The sequence below is a fragment of the Neoarius graeffei genome, chromosome 3, assembly GCF_027579695.1.
Source record: "Neoarius graeffei isolate fNeoGra1 chromosome 3, fNeoGra1.pri, whole genome shotgun sequence".
In the NCBI taxonomy this organism is placed as follows: Eukaryota; Metazoa; Chordata; class Actinopteri; order Siluriformes; family Ariidae; genus Neoarius; species Neoarius graeffei.
Window position 1 is genome coordinate 10,457,790 of NC_083571.1, and position 16,733 is coordinate 10,474,522.

The following is a 16,733-nucleotide window of genomic DNA, read 5'->3' on the forward strand; positions in this document are numbered from 1 at the left end:
CACTTTTTTTTTTTTGTAAAATCTGAATTTATTTATGATTTACAAAATCCTAACATGTAACAACCAATAAAATGAAATCAAATAAACTCTTCCTGAACCTAAAATGATAAACGTATGAGTGTGTATACATGTCAGTTTACATTTCTGAAGCAGAAATCAAAGGTGAAAGGATATCGACACTGTAGTGTTACGTATTGGTTGAATTTACAAAGTGTGTGTATTGTTGAAGAAGAAGAAAAATGACGAAAGAAAAAATAATAATAATAATTTACACATACACCAGCAAGTCCAGAGTGTCAATGCAGATCTACAACCACATGGTCAACTTTAACTCCAATACTGTGATCGAGGGAAATGGAGCTAAATTCAGGAATGATGTTACATCATCATCATCATCAGGGCTGGTCTGAAAATCATAAACGAAAGGAACAAAAAAAAGATGAAAATCCTTTTTGTTAATCAAATTTCCAACTTGCGTGGATCAAAGAAACACCTGCGAAAGCAGGGCTTCTGTGCTCGTCTCGCTTCCTTTCACGTCTTTAACCTCAGCTCAACTATCACACGTCCTTTCGGTTCACCTCACTTCACTTCACTTCACTTCAAATCAAATCCTTTGAGAAGAATAAAAAACTAAAAGTGGGAAAAATAGAAAACTATTATAATAGAAAAATATAAAACTGAAACTTTCGCTCTCTCTTGAATTAGAATATAAACACAAACCTCCTCTTCTCCGTCCGGAAGCCAGAGGAAGACCGACGTTCGACGAGATTCATCATCAACTCTACTCTTAAATGTTCAAATGTTTACAGACACTCTCCGACTGCTGTTTCCTGGCAGACAGGAAACCGGTCCGAATCAGAAATGCTCAGAAAACGGGAAAAAATAAATCAAGTGTGGAAGCTTGCTGATAAAACGCCACCATAAAACGTCCCAATGTTAGAATTAATCAGTGATTTTTAAAAAATAATAATAAAATATGAAGCGAGCACGTTGCTTTTTTTCCCTTCCCCTCTCAGAATTGACATTTCACAAACCAAAAAATACGCCATTGCAGATCCATTATTAATAGAATTAAAACATTTGTACAGTGCTTTATTATATATCTGATACGCTGGAGGGAAAAAAAAAAATCACGCAGTATTGTGTCCTGACGCTAAAATTATACTTACTGCTCCAGTTATGCCATACAAATCAAAATTAATTTGGGGGAAAAAAAAAACAACAAAACAAAAAGACAAAGAAAAAGCGAAGCTCCGGCTGAATCTCTCTCTCTCTCTCTCTCTCCAGTGCTGGGTCAGGGATTCGTGTCGAGTCCTGCTAAAAATCTCTTCGCTACTGTTTCGTGTTCAGTTCGTTCTCCAGCTCCGTGAGCTTGCGCGAAGCCTTGACTTTGTTGGAAACCTCTTTTCCCTGTGAGAAAAGTCTCTGACGCTCCTTAAATGTGAGATTCTCCGGTGCTCCGGCTATCGAGTTCTCCTGGTCTGGTCCACTGAAATGAAAACAAACATCCACAATTTCAGGCTGAAAATGTGTAGCTGGAGACTAATAAACAGATATAGTTTTACTGGTCTTAATATATTAACCAGTAACTCTGAGATTAAAAAAAAAGTCCCAACTGTGAAATTTTAACGCACTATCTTGCGATTGCAAGAAAAGAATGTGGAGCTGTGTAAAAATAATTATTACATAATAAAGGTCACAATTGTGTGAAAATAACTCCCAATTGTGACATATAAAGGACAGTCACTTAACTTGAGAAAATAAGCTCCATGAAACCTTGCAATTAGATAAACGAGAAGGTCGCAAATGTGCGACATTAACTCAAAGAAATAACAAAGAAAATAACTTGCAATACCAAAAAAAAAAAAAAAAAAGGCACAATTGACATATAATATTCACTGGCAGTTTCAAGATTAGAAGAGTTACATGAAAATTATATAATGAACTCGCAATTGTGTGAAGAAAGGCGCAGCTGCGTGAAAATAACTCGCAATTACGAGATGTCAGAGATTAGTCAAAGGAGCAAGAAAAAGGTTTGCATCAAAGTGACTCAGAATTATACGAGAAAAGACGCAGTTGCATTAAAATAACTTGATTACGAGATGCAAGACGACGCAGTTGCGTTAAAGATGAGTCACATTAAAGTAAATCAAATTACGAGATAGAAGTCACAGTTGCATTAAAGTAACTCACAATTATGAGATAAGACGACGCAGTCGCATTAAAGAAAAAGTCGCATTTGCATTAAAGTAACTCAAATTACGAGATAAAAATTCACAGTTGCATTGACGTAACAACTGAGATAAAACAAGACGCAGTTGCATTGAAGTAACTCAAATTATGAGATAAAAATTCACAGTTGCATTAAAGTAACTCAGTTATGAAATAAAACAAGACGCAGTCGCATTAAAGTAACAATGAGATAAGAGACGCAGTTGCACTGGAGTAACTCAATTTACGAGATAAAACAAGACGCAGTTGCATTAAAGTAAAAGTTGTTGCATTTGCATTGAAATAACTTAAATTACGAGATAAAAAGTCACAGTTGCATTCAAGTAACTCTGTTACGAGATAAAACAAGACGCGGGTGCATTGAAGTGGCTCAAATTACGTGATAAAAATTTGCAGTTGCATTGAAGTAACTCAATCACGAGATCAAACAAGACGCAGTTGCATTAAAGTAACTCAATTGCGAGATAAAAATTTGCAGTTGCATTAAAGTCAGTCAATTAGAAGATAAAACAAGACGCAGTTGCATTAAAGTAACTCAATTAGAAGATAAAACAAGACGCAGTTGCATTAAAGTTGTTGCATTTGCATTGAAGTAACTCAAATTACGAGATAAAACAAAATGTGGGTGCATTAAAGTAACTCAATTACAAGATAAAACAAGACGCAGTTGCATTAATGTACCTCGATTACGAGATAAAACAAGATGCAGTTGCATTACTGTACCTCAATTACAAGATAAAACAAGACGTAGTTGCATTGACGTAACGCAATTACGAGATAAAATAAGATGCAGTTGCATTAAAGTAACTCAAATTACGAGACAAAAAAATGCAGTTGCATTAAAGTATCTCAGTTACGAGATAAAACAAGACGCAGATGCATTGAAGTAACTCAATTACGAGATAAAACAAGACGCAGTTGCATTGAAGTAACTCAAATTATGAGAGAAAAATTCGCAGTTGCATTGAAGTAGCTCAATTACAAGATAAATCAAGATGCAGCTGCATTAAAGTAAAATAAGTCACATTCGCATTAAAGTAACTCAAATTATGAGATAATTCACAGTTGCATTAAAGTAACTCAGTTATGAAATAAAACAAGACGCAGTTGCATTAAAGTAACAATGAGATAAGAGACGCAGTTGCACTGAAGTAACTCAATTTACGAGATAAAACAAGACGCAGTTGCATTAAAGTTGTTGCATTTGCATTGAAATAACTTAAATTACGAGATAAAAAGTCACAGTTGCATTCAAGTAACTCCGTTACGAGATAAAACAAGATGCGGGTGCATTGAAGTGGCTCAAATTACGTGATAAAAATTTGCAGTTGCATTGAAGTAACTCAATCACGAGATCAAACAAGACGCAGTTGCATTAAAGTAACTCAATTGCGAGATAAAAATTTGCAGTTGCATTAAAGTAAGTCAACTGCAAGATAAAACGACGCAGTTGCATTAAAGTAACTCAATTACGAGATAAAACAAGACGCAGTTGCATTAATGTACCTCAATTACGAAATAAAACAAGACGTAGTTGCATTAAAGTAAAAGTTGTTGCATTTGCATTGAAGTAACTCAAATTACGAGATAAAACAAGATGTGGGTGCATTAAAGTAACTCAATTACAAGATAAAACAAGACGCAGTTGCATTAATGTACCTCGATTACGAGATAAAACAAGATGCAGTTGCATTAAAGTAACTCAAATTACAAGACAAAAAAATGCAGTTGCATTAAAGTCACGCCAATTACAAGATAAAACGACGCAGTTGCATTAAAGTATCTCAAATTACGAGATAAAACAAGATGCAGTTGCATTAATGTACCTCAATTACAAGATAAAACAAGACGCAGTTGCATTGAAGTAACTCAAATTATGAGAGAAAAATTCGCAGTTGCATTGAAGTAGCTCAATTACAAGATAAATCAAGATGCAGCTGCATTAAAGTAAAATAAGTCACATTCGCATTAAAGTAACTCAAATTATGAGAAAAATTCACAGTTGCATTAAAGTAACTCAGTTATGAAATAAAACAAGACGCAGTTGCATTAAAGTAACAATGAGATAAGAGACGCAGTTGCACTGAAGTAACTCAATTTACGAGATAAAACAAGACGCAGTTGCATTAAAGTAAAAGTTGTTGCATTTGCATTGAAATAACTTAAATTACGAGATAAAAAGTCACAGTTGCATTCAAGTAACTCCGTTACGAGATAAAACAAGATGCGGGTGCATTGAAGTGGCTCAAATTACGTGATAAAAATTTGCAGTTGCATTGAAGTAACTCAATCACGAGATCAAACAAGACGCAGTTGCATTAAAGTAACTCAATTACGAGATAAAAATTTGCAGTTGCATTAAAGTCAGTCAACTGCAAGATAAAAATTGGCAGTTGCATTAAAGTAAGTCAATTAGAAGATAAAACAAGACGCAGTTGCATTAAAGTAACTCAATTAGAAGATAAAACAAGACGCAGTTGCATTAATGTACCTCAATTACGAAATAAAACAAGACGTAGTTGCATTAAAGTAACTCAATTACAAGATAAAACAAGACGCAGGTGCATTAATGTACCTCGATTACGAGATAAAACAAGATGCAGTTGCATTACTGTACCTCAATTACAAGATAAAACAAGACATAGTTGCACTGACGTAACGCAATTACGAGATAAAATAAGATGCAGTTGCATTAAAGTCACTCCAATTACAAGATAAAACGACGAAGTTGTATTAAAGTATCTCAGTTACGAGATAAAACAAGACGCAGATGCATTGAAGTAACTCAATTACGAGATAAAACAAGACGCAGTTGCATTGAAGTAACTCAAATTATGAGAGAAAAATTCGCAGCTGCATTAAAGTAAAATAAGTCACATTCGCATTAAAGTAACTCAAATTATGAGATAAAAATTCGCAGTTGCATTAAAGTAACTCAGTTATGAAATAAAACAAGACGCAGTTGCATTAAAGTAACAATGAGATAAGAGACGCAGTTGCACTGGAGTAACTCAATTTACGAGATAAAACAAGACGCAGTTGCATTAAAGTAAAAGTTGTTGCATTTGCATTGAAATAACTTAAATTACGAGATAAAAAGTCACAGTTGCATTCAAGTAACTCCGTTACGAGATAAAACAAGATGCGGGTGCATTGAAGTGGCTCAAATTACGTGATAAAAATTTGCAGTTGCATTGAAGTAACTCAATCACGAGATCAAACAAGACGCAGTTGCATTAAAGTAACTCAATTACGAGATAAAAATTTGCAGTTGCATTAAAGTAAGTCAATTGCAAGATAAAAATTGGCAGTTGCATTAAAGTAACTCAATTACGAGATAAAACAAGACGCAGTTGCATTAAAGTAACTCAATTACGAGATAAAAATTTGCAGTTGCATTAAAGTAAGTCAATTGCAAGATAAAAATTGGCAGTTGCATTAAAGTAAGTCAACTGCAAGATAAAACGACGCAGTTGCATTAAAGTAACTCAATTACGAGATAAAACAAGACGCAGTTGCATTAATGTACCTCAGTTACGAAATAAAACAAGACGTAGTTGCATTAAAGTAAAAGTTGTTGCATTTGCGTTGAAGTAACTCAAATTACGAGATAAAACAAGATGTGGGTGCATTAAAGTAACTCAATTACAAGATAAAACAAGACGCAGTTGCATTAATGTACCTCGATTACGAGATAAAACAAGATGCAGTTGCATTAAAGTAACTCAAATTACGAGACAAAAAAAATGCAGTTGCATTAAAGGTCACTCCAATTACAAGATAAAACGACGCAGTTGCATTAAAGTATCTCAGTTACGAGATAAAACAAGATGCAGTTGCATTAATGTACCTCAATTACAAGATAAAACAAGACGTAGTTGCATTGACGTAACGCAATTACGAGATAAAATAAGATGCAGTTGCATTAAAGTAACTCAAATTACGAGACAAAAAAGAATGCAGTTGCATTAAAGGTCACTCCAATTATGAAATAAGACGAGGCAGTTGCATTAAAGTCACTCAATTATGAGATAAAACAAGATGCAGTTGCATTAAAGTAACTCAAAGTACGAGGTAAAAGGAGACGCAGTTGCGTTAAAGTAACTTGCAGTTAAGGGATTAGAAAGAGTTGTAAATGTGCGATATTAAGTTACAGTTGCCTGAAAGCTTGCAATTACAAGATAAATAATTCTCAATTGCATGACTAACTCGCATTAAAATAACTTGCAATTAAGAGACTTAAAAAGTCACAAATGTGTCCTATTAATATTTTAGATGTGTGTACACATTGTATAAAAATTTACTAAATTAAAAAAAAAAAAAAACCCTTCATTTGATATTAATTCAGTATTTCAAGATGGATATTTTCACGATAAAGTGACAAACCCAGTGATTTGCGAAAGACTTGCAGAGCCGCTGTTCCGAGGGTTTTTCCTTCAAGTGCTCGTAACGAAGGTGTTCGCGAGAGCTACTCACCCTTTCGTCCATTTCTCTCGTGGGTCCTTGTAAACTTCTCCTGATCCTACAACTCCCGTCGTGTTTCCAGTGTACGAATTAAACCCTGTTTTCATTTTGGTAAATTATAAAAAAAAACAAAAAAAAAAAACAGACAGTGAATGACAGAATATACATATCACACCGCATCATGCGAATGACATACGCTTTTAGGGTTTTAACGTCTTCCAGAAGCTTCTGGGTTCAAATTCACGCCGTAATGATGTAAATCTGCATCACACGGAGCACATACTGTATAATTACAGTAAAATTAACATTCATATCAGGCTTTTACATGTAACCCAGGAGCTTTTGGGAGCAGTTCATCAAGCTGCCTTTACCACAGACTGGAAGCTGAGCAGCTGGAATACGCTGGCGGGGTTAGTACCAGAACGTTCTGAAGCGGGTCTGTGGGTCGCCAGTCTTCAGTGGAGGTCAACTGAGACAGTTTGAACATCCTGACATGAGCTCTGAACATGACGCTGACCTTAAAATGCACTCGAAACAGGGCTGCACCAAACCAATCGAGTTTTTAAAAATCTCGAATACGATACGGTTAAAGGTTTTTGATGGTTATCAGCCATCTGATTGGTTGAAGGACGCTCCAGTTGGCATGATGTACCTGATACGAGGACGTCTGTAAACCAAGGAAACACTGGTTCAAATATTTCTCTTTAATATCAGCCGTTTCTTGTGCAACAAAAAATAATTCCGTTAAGTATTTCCGTTGCTATTCAACAAAATAATGTTGTTGGGGGGGGGGACAAACAAACAAAAAAAACAATTGTTGAATCAGTAAATTAGCTGCTAGTCTGAAAGTTTCATTCGCCACCCGTTTAGAGGTGTAACAGCTAATATTGTTACTCTAACTGTTATGAATTATTAGTATAAATATGCAGGTGATTATAGAAAATCGTGCGTGCTGATTGGTCGAGAAATTCGGATTACTTCTTGATAATCACCTCACGTGACTCGGCAAAATGGCGGCTGATCGCTTTACAAATGATGAAAGAAAATGCTGTTCCTAAAAGCACTAAAGATGCTACGAAGTTTGGTCTAAAACTATTCAAACATAACGTGGAATTATGGTTATCGATTTCAAAAGAGGATTTGATGCGACTCGGCGTAAACAAGTGACGCAAGTCTGCGCCGCACCGTTATAACAAATTGTAAATAAAAACAGAATGCAATGATGTGGAAGTTTCAAAATTCCATATTTTATTCAGAATAGAGCATAGATGACATATCAAATGTTTAAACTGAGAAAATGTATCATTTAAAGAGAAAAATTAGGTGATTTTAAATTTCATGACAACAACACATCTCAAAAAAGTTGGGACAAGGCCATGTTTCCCACTGTGAGACATCCCCTTTTCTCTTTACAACAGTCTGTAAACGTCTGGGGACTGAGGAGACAAGTTGCTCAAGTTTAGGGATAGGAATGTTAACCCATTCTTGTCTAATGTAGGATTCTAGTTGCTCAACTGTCTTAGGGCTTTTTTGTCGTATCTTCCGTTTTATGATGCGCCAAATGTTTTCTATGGGTGAAAGATCTGGACTGCAGGCTGGCCAGTTCAGTACCCGGACCCTTCTTCTACGCAGCCATGATGCTGTAATTGATGCAATATGTGGTTTGGCATCGTCATGTTGGAAAATGCAAGGTCTTCCCTGAAAGAGACGTCGTCTGGATGGGAGCATATGTTGCTCTAGAACCTGGATATACCTTTCAGCATTGATGGTGTCTTTCCAGATGTGTAAGCTGCCCATGCCACACGCACTAATGCAACCCCATACCATCAGAGATGCAGGCTTCTGAACTGAGCGCCGATAACAACTTGAGTCGTCCTTCTCCTCTTTAGTCCGAATGACACGGCGTCCCTGATTTCCATAAAGAACTTCAAATTTTGATTCGTCTGACCACAGAACAGTTTTCCACTTTGCCACAGTCCATTTTAAATGAGCCTTGGCCCAGAGAAGACGTCTGCGCTTCTGGATCATGTTTAGATACGGCTTCTTCTTTGAACTATAGAGTTTTAGCTGGCAGCGGCGGATGGCACGGTGAATTGTGTTCACAGATAATGTTCTCTGGAAATATTCCTGAGCCCATTTTGTGATTTCCAATACAGAAGCATGCCTGTATGTGATGCAGTGCCGTCTAAGGGCCCGAAGATCACGGGCACCCAGTATGGTTTTCCGGCCTTGACCCTTACACACAGAGATTCTTCCAGATTCTCTGAATCTTTTGATGATATTATGCACTGTAGATGATGATATGTTCAAACTCTTTGCAATTTTACACTGTCGAACTCCTTTCTGATATTGCTCCACTATTTGTCGGCGCAGAATTAGGGGGATTGGTGATCCTCTTCCCATCTTTACTTCTGAGAGCCACTGCCACTCCAAGATGCTCTTTTTATACCCAGTCATGTTAATGACCTATTGCCAATTGACCTAATGAGTTGCAATTTGGTCCTCCAGCTGTTCCTTTTTTGTACCTTTAACTTTTCCAGCCTCTTATTGCCCCTGTCCCAACTTTTTTGAGATGTGTTGCTGTCATGAAATTTCAAATGAGCCAATATTTGGCATGAAATTTAAAAATGTCTCACTTTCGACACCTGATATGTTGTCTATGTCCTACTGTGAATACAATATCAGTTTTTGAGATTTGTAAATTATTGCGTTCCGTTTTTATTTACAATTTGTACTTTGTCCCAACTTTTTTGGAATCGGGGTTGTGTGTGTGTGTGTGTGTGTGTATATATATATATATATATATATATATATATATATATATATATATATATATATATATATAAAATCACCAGTATAGTTTTATACTAAAACCATTATCCCCCTCAGGCTCAGTGAATATTAACTGAACTTTAACGAATACAAAAAATGGATATATTGTGAACGCAAACACACAACATACCTGCAATTTATATTGTTCTCACTCAGTCAGCACTGTTATCCAGAGCCGATCCTGGGAACACTGGGAGTGAGGCGGGAATACACACAGGATGGAATTCCAGTCCAGCTCAGGTGGTGCTGGTGTTGTTATTAAAAGAGAAGATTAAACTGGAACTGAGAGCATGGAGTAAATGTTCTCAACCTACCCAGGATGATAATGTGTAATATTACATCGACACGAGTGTTTTACTGGGAAACACAGCACTCGTATTTTTCATACGAGCTCCATCCGGGACATGGAGAACCAAAACCAGGACATAAATCTTTATATGTAACTCGTGAGGAAATCGCCGAGCGAGTTGTTTTGATAAATTTGGGTACTTTTTGTTTGTCAGTGTGTCGATATAATAAAAAGAAAATCACATGTTGGCTTGAAGTTATGAAGTTTATCTTCTCGTGTTGAAAAACTCGGATTTTTCAGACGAAATACATCACAGATCTGCGTGACATATTTAAATAATATTGGCTGGTGTTGAGTGGTCTATCAGATATATTCCATTCAGCTAGCATGATACTGAACGAGTCGAAGACGAGTAGCTGAATGGAATATATCTGATAGACCATGAAAAAAGCCAGCCAATATTATAATAATAATAATAATACATACATACATACGCATTCCTTTCGGGTGTTCAACACGTCTTTCTCTTTCAAAATTATCTCAAAACCTTCCATTTTTTTTAACGAAGCAAACCTGGCGGACATGCTTGTTTACAAATCATCACAGTCGCTCGCTAGCGCGGAAGTGACACATCATGTTGTCTTGACAACCATGCAATATCGTAAACCATATTCAACGCTCGTTCTCCATTGGGTAGAGTGACGTAATACATGATGTGCTAACAATATTGCGTGCTGTCAAACCAAACGAACCCTGCTAGAAGGGAATAGAACATGTTTTTACTCCATCAAAAAACAAAAGTGGCCTGTATGTGTAATAATTCCCAATATTTCACTCTGACGACGTCACTCCCAGTGTTTTCCCGCTGGCTGGAGGTGCGTTGTCAAAATAGCAAACCGATTCAAAGTTAAAATTCTTTTCATTAACTTGCATATTTTTTTCCCCTGGATGTGTCCATATAATATAAAGAACATTACACGGTGGTGCGAAGATATGAAGTTTCTCATGTTGAAAATATTTTCAGTCGTTTGCTTCGTTCACTCGTTTAAAAAAAAAAAAAAAAGATATTCGTTACCATTTCCCATGGTTCTATTTTTAAAACAACTACTACTTACTGTAAGATGGTGGACAATCAGAACAGCAGTTGAACAGTTTGTTGAAATGTCTCTCAAAGTGCAAAGACTGGACTGTAAAGTTATTTTCCCACAGAGGTTTCATTCTTTGTAAAGTAAAATAGTGCAGTGTTCAGAGAACAGGATCATTAGATCAGCTGTAACGCTGAAGGGGCGGTTCATTAAACATCCAAACTAGCCGCTAGTTTACAGACTCAACAGCATATTATTATTGCTAATTTAAAAAATATATATATTGCTACTTTATAAAAGTAACTCACAGCGGAACTACTTTTTGTAGCGGATGAAATGGTCAGCACGTGGAAACGCTGATATTTGAAACAATCCTCAATAAATTGTTTCCTTGAGCTCGGGTCATTTTGTTATTCGCGACAACAAACTCCTTGTTGTTTTCTATTGCTGGGTTTCAGTCACGTGACTTTTCTTAGCCGTTTTACCAGAAGTGAAATAGCTGGTGGTCTAAACGGCTGCTGTAGTGCAAACAGCTAATCAGAGTATGCTCGTAATCTAGAAGCCACTGCTGGCTTTAGATATATTCACAAGATCGCTATGTGCAATGGAAAGAAGGATTTGATTTATCATACGATTCAGTCGAGTTCCCCGACATCTCGAACTATCTGGTGTTGCAGACGTCCTTCTACACCGCAAAACAGATGAAAGCGTGGAAGAGTACGGAGGCGTACAACTTTTTTGTACGTGGCTGGGTAAAGGACCTCGCTATCAAGTCGCTGCCCAATGAATCCTGGATTGTTTTGTATAAGCTTTTCAATTGCGTCTTTACAACGAAGCGCAAACAAACAAACCAACAGTTGGCTTGATTCTCACTCGTCTTGGCTCTTATCTCTCCGCTAAATCATTCACAAAGATCATCAGAAACCCCTTTAAAGACCTGGATCTTAGTTAAACAAGACGGAGAAGAAGTGATCACGGCGCATTGTAACTGTACGGCTGGGGAAGAATTTTGTCGCGACCTTCGTGCATATGGACTTTGTGAGGAGGAAACAAAGAAACAGCTGGAGAATCAGCTTTAGCGCTTCGAGACTTAAAAAAGTAGCGTAAAATAACGACACATAGCAAGAAAAGTACTTGGAAAACACTAAGGACAGAGCTGAGAGGGAAATACAAACCTTTCACCAAGTGATCGCTGCAAACTCCAGCACGCTTCGACTCGGCTCCCTTCGATTTCACCGAAAAGCCGCCTTTCTCCACGCCTTTTTGTGAAATCCTGTGTTCGTTCAGCCTTTTTTATAAGTTCACAGGAAACCCTGAAAAAACTTTATCAGTTTCACGGTTTGATCGATTCGCTACAAACAACGCAAGCGTACGGCATTTTTCATTCGACCGATGAACCTTCTCCGTACAAACGCTTTGTCAACTGAGCTCTGGTAGACCACCAGCTAAAGTTTTGAATAACTCATGAGGCGGATGTGATGTCACGTGAAACCCAGCAACAGATTAAATAAATGTTTTTAAAAAACAAACAAAAAACCCCCCTTACAAATCACCCAAGTTTTGGAGTTGATTCTTCACAGTGGATAAAGTTCATGAGCAGAGGAGAAAGTGAAGCGAGGAGAGAGAAGAGATTTCCCTGGCACTGTCTTTCTCCACGCTACCAACACCGACAGTATGTTGTATGGACTGTATTTTTGAGATCGCAGGTACTGAAGAAGTTCACGCGGTCTGTTTAGCTAGCGTTAGCTCTCCAAGTGATGTTGATCACGAAATTGAGGTGTCAAAATTTGCTGTCCTATCACTGGAAAAAAAAAAAAAAAAAAAAAAAAGAGTTTATTATGTAGTAGAGCCCTGCACTCCCGTGGGAGTCCCGCGGGACCCGATGCAAAGCAGTGCAGCGCGGGACAAATTTTGAAAGCTCATTGCGGGCGGGAGGGGTAGTGCACAATGCGGGCGCGGGCGGGAGAGGTGATAAGCTGCAGTCCCGCTAACTAAAAACGTGTTTAAAATAAAATTTATAAATTATTAATTTATGTCTGTCTATCATATATAATTTGTGCTGGATATTTTATTTGGCATTAATAAAAACATTTTAAGATGCCTAAATTTGCGGATGTGGTCTAATCTCGCGTACGTTTCCGATTCCTTTCCGCTCTTCCGTGTTTGAGATCTCCGATCATGGCAGAAGAGCAGAGCTCCTCTAGTGAAGCTCACAATGGGTATCTCTGTAAAGCCTCAGCTGTGGATGCCGCCTGGCAACGCGCACCCTCGCTACGTGCGCTAGGTGAAGGATCGGTCAGTGGGGAGCTCAGCTAAGCTCGGCATGTTTAATTCCCCAAGCCAATGACAAGAACTTTCGTGAGAAATAACGCGAACGTCTGCATCATGCGGGATTTGTGGGCGGGAGCGGGACAAAATATGGCAGGCGGGAGCGGGACTGCACAATGCGGGAGCAGGCCTGAAAATTCTGTACCGTGCAGACCTCTATTATGTAGTTCATAATTTCGCATTATTATTTTGAGTTGCAGAACTGAAACTAAAGAGTCAAATCCATTGGGTTCTAATCTCTGAATCCATTACTGGAAGCTTCTGGAAATCAAACTGCTGTAATAATAATAATACCCGAGTCTTCGTGATTTAACGCAGTTAGCTGAGAAGCATCCGGTTTCCTTCTTGCGTGTGTGTGAGTAAACTTCTCCAGCATGACGCTCTATATTTATTAAAGGTGTTGAGTTTAAAATACGCTTGGTAACTCTAACCAACTCTCCTCAAGCTTCTGTTGCCAGTTTGGGGACAGACATCGTTGGCGTAATGGATGTGGACAGTTTGCGTCCTGGGTTCTATGTTTAAAGGAGATCAACTTGTCCCCAGTTCACCCCACGTGTGTGTGTTTTCATGTACAAGATCGATTCGACAGAATCTGGTTTAGTCTCGCAAACCAGACTCCCAGCTACCATTGGTGTGTCTGGTACCTTTCTTCGTAGGCAAGAACCGCCCACTTTCGCTCCAAGCGGCAATGTATATGAACATTTTTGAAAACTGATTTTTTTCCTCCCACTCCCCATCAAGTCCACCAGTTTCGAATCACTGGAAAAGCTTTTTTTTTTGGAATGAAAACATGTCCTGCTCTGAAAGTTTACCGCCACCTACTGGGCTGGCATGCTCATGCAGTAGTCCATGATAAACATCTGTCCAAGCTACATGGACTACGTGAACCAGACCCACCTAGATGGGACTCCGAGCTAATGACACAGATTTGAAGTTTGTCCCGGGTCGTTTATTAAAAAAAAAAAGGTTATGATGGCAATCCTGAAAGAGGAGCTTTCTTGTACATTTTTTCGGCTAAAATATCGCCAAGATTCACTTCTGCGTGAAATCAAGGCTCCTTGTTACAAAAAAAAAAAAAAGGTGATTAAAAATGCTCAGTTGGGACCAAAATCAGTCATCGCCTCCAGTACCTTTGAAAGAAGAAAGCATGTTGTCATGATTCAAACGACCCCTGTATAGAACTTGATAATTATTCAATTGTTCATTAATTCTTTAACGATCTGCAGAAGTAAGGATTTAACGTTTATATTTTCAATGTATTTTGATGTGGTTGCTTGGTTACAAAATGGAATTTTTTTTTTTCTTCCTCAGTGCATATTTTAGTTATGGATTTATTGAGCATTTAATGTCGCCGTGGTAACAAGGAAAAACGTGCATGTAAATTATGGTTTAAAAAAAAGACAGAACTTCAAATTTCACGGCTTTAACTGGATTGCTGGCCATAAGCCAGTTTGAATGATGTCATTTGATCACATGATTACAGCACTAAAGCAACTCACTCATCGAGGCTTGCTATCACAACCTTCGAAGAAACTATTTATTGTAGATTAAAAAAAAAAAAAAAATCCATGATGGCGCTGGTCATTGGGCCTCTTGACCCGTGGACTAAACTAGTCCGGCGTGTGAGACTAAATCAGATTCTGTTCAACCGGTTTATGGACACTTCCTGTACATGTCACAAACACCGGTCACAATTTGTCCGTTTTCATTTGGGACGGGAATTTTTTTAAAACTCCGTATCGGATTGGTGCATCCCTTGTATCTCTATTGACCACGTTACAGAAATCCAAGCCCTGAGTGACTGATAGCATTTCTCTAAGCTAATAAGTTTAAACACTGCTAGCCTTCACAGTGACCTCCACCTCTGACCGGCTCAAGGCATCATCTATCAGGCTCGCGTGTCCGTGTGTCTGTCTGTCAGGGCGAGGAACAGTGAGTGCGTCTCCATCTACAACCTCTGGATACCAATCTTATTCTGCACGGTGGTTGTGGTGATGTCACAACCGCCATCCAAATGCATGTTGAGGTTCTTGGATGATGAAATGGACTGGGAAGGGCGGGGTGACGGGAGCAGACACAAACACACTGACGCCTGTGAGCCACTAAGTCACTCCGCTGACGGTTGCTCGGATTCAACAAAAACGCTGCGGCGAAACTCGGTACGTTTTATACCACAGTGCTGTTGATTAATTTTCTCTAACAGCAGCTCTGACGGTAGTTTGAGGTTTAGATCAGCGTGCTCGTTTATATTTGGTGGTAACGGCTCATTCACACGTACGGACGCTTCCGCACAATCCAAGAAAACGGTCAGAGAAATGTAATTTATTTCACAAATAAAAATGTTTAGTCGTTTATATATGGCGAAGTCTCCAGTGTCAGAGCCCCCTTCGGACCCCCCCACTATGGCAAAGACTTCAGGATGTAGGATTTGTGCTTTATTGTTAACATGACAAGATGTGCGTTTTTAATTATTTAGACCCTTTATAGCTGCTGTAATGGAAGTAATAACAGGAAGTAACCTGTTTCATGGATGTTCCACATCGATACATGGAACAATAAATGGATAAGTTCAAATTAGGCTTGCAAATCACAGCCAACCAATTCATGATTAGCTACATAGTATTTTTGAAAAAATAAATTAAATGAAAACGTTATTAGAAAAAAAATGCAACGTTTATTTTCCTAATCATCGACTTAAATCTTGTTTTCTTAAACTTTTAACATTTGCACTCCCACCATTTGCTTCTCTTCATCTTTCAGCCGTCTGTAAAAGGAGAGCTCGGATATCTCATTAAATTGATTTGTACAATCACGCAGCAGCTCTTTCCCCTTTTTGATCAGATTTTTGCACGTTTTTCCCAACATTCGAGCTGGGTTACTTCCGCCTACAGTGAAGTCAGGTGTATTCCCGTGATTCCTGCTGTCTAAACAACGTAATTACGGCAAGGACAATCTGAGATATTACGCAGCCTGATCGTTTTCATTTCGAATCGCCGGATGATACATTGTTACATACCTTGTGTAAACCGGTTAAAAAAAAATTGTAAATGCTGTGGTATAAAAGGAATAAAACACTCGAGGACATCCTATGGGAAAATAACAACAGCTCAGAGTGGGTAACAGTCACTCAGCTTTGCAGTGTTGATTAATTTCCTATAAGATCACGCCCCGTCGTGTTGTACTCATTCGGTAAACTTGTTTTCTCCAGTTTAGAAAGTCCCTTAGCTCAGTGGTCTGGCCACCGCCAGCGGAGTAACGAATGGAGGCGATGAGCAGAGCCCGGAGCCTCAGGTGCTGAAAGTTCACCTGAGGCTCCGCTGGCTTCTGAGGTGGAAGGAGGAGTTCAATATGCAGCGCTGATGCGACAGACACACGGAGACAAGACAGAACAGGACAGGACAGGACAGCACAGACAGACAGACAGCAGGTAAGAGCAGTGCAGCGGACAGATTTAAGAGAGCAGAGCAAAGCGCAGGCAGTAACCAGCAATGGATACGTGATCA

General features: G+C 38.4%; 1 protein-coding gene across 12 annotated transcripts in view; it reads right to left on the minus strand.

Moving 5' to 3' along the window:
- Positions 1-47: 47 nt before the first annotated feature.
- Positions 48-16,733, minus strand: part of afdna (afadin, adherens junction formation factor a) — a 348,820-nt gene continuing 332,134 nt past the window's right edge. For 6 of the 12 annotated variants that reach the window (XM_060916392.1, XM_060916391.1, XM_060916390.1 and 3 more), the window contains 2 exons: positions 6,709-6,793; positions 49-1,489 (listed from right to left, as the gene is read on the minus strand). In XM_060916392.1, the coding sequence (XP_060772375.1) occupies positions 1,333-1,489; positions 6,709-6,793 (242 nt within the window). In that variant the 3' untranslated portion in view covers positions 49-1,332. Of the gene's footprint in view, positions 1,490-6,708; positions 6,794-16,733 lie in introns of all 12 variants that reach the window. The other 6 variants (XM_060916385.1, XM_060916383.1, XM_060916384.1 and 3 more) reach the window with 2 other exon arrangements.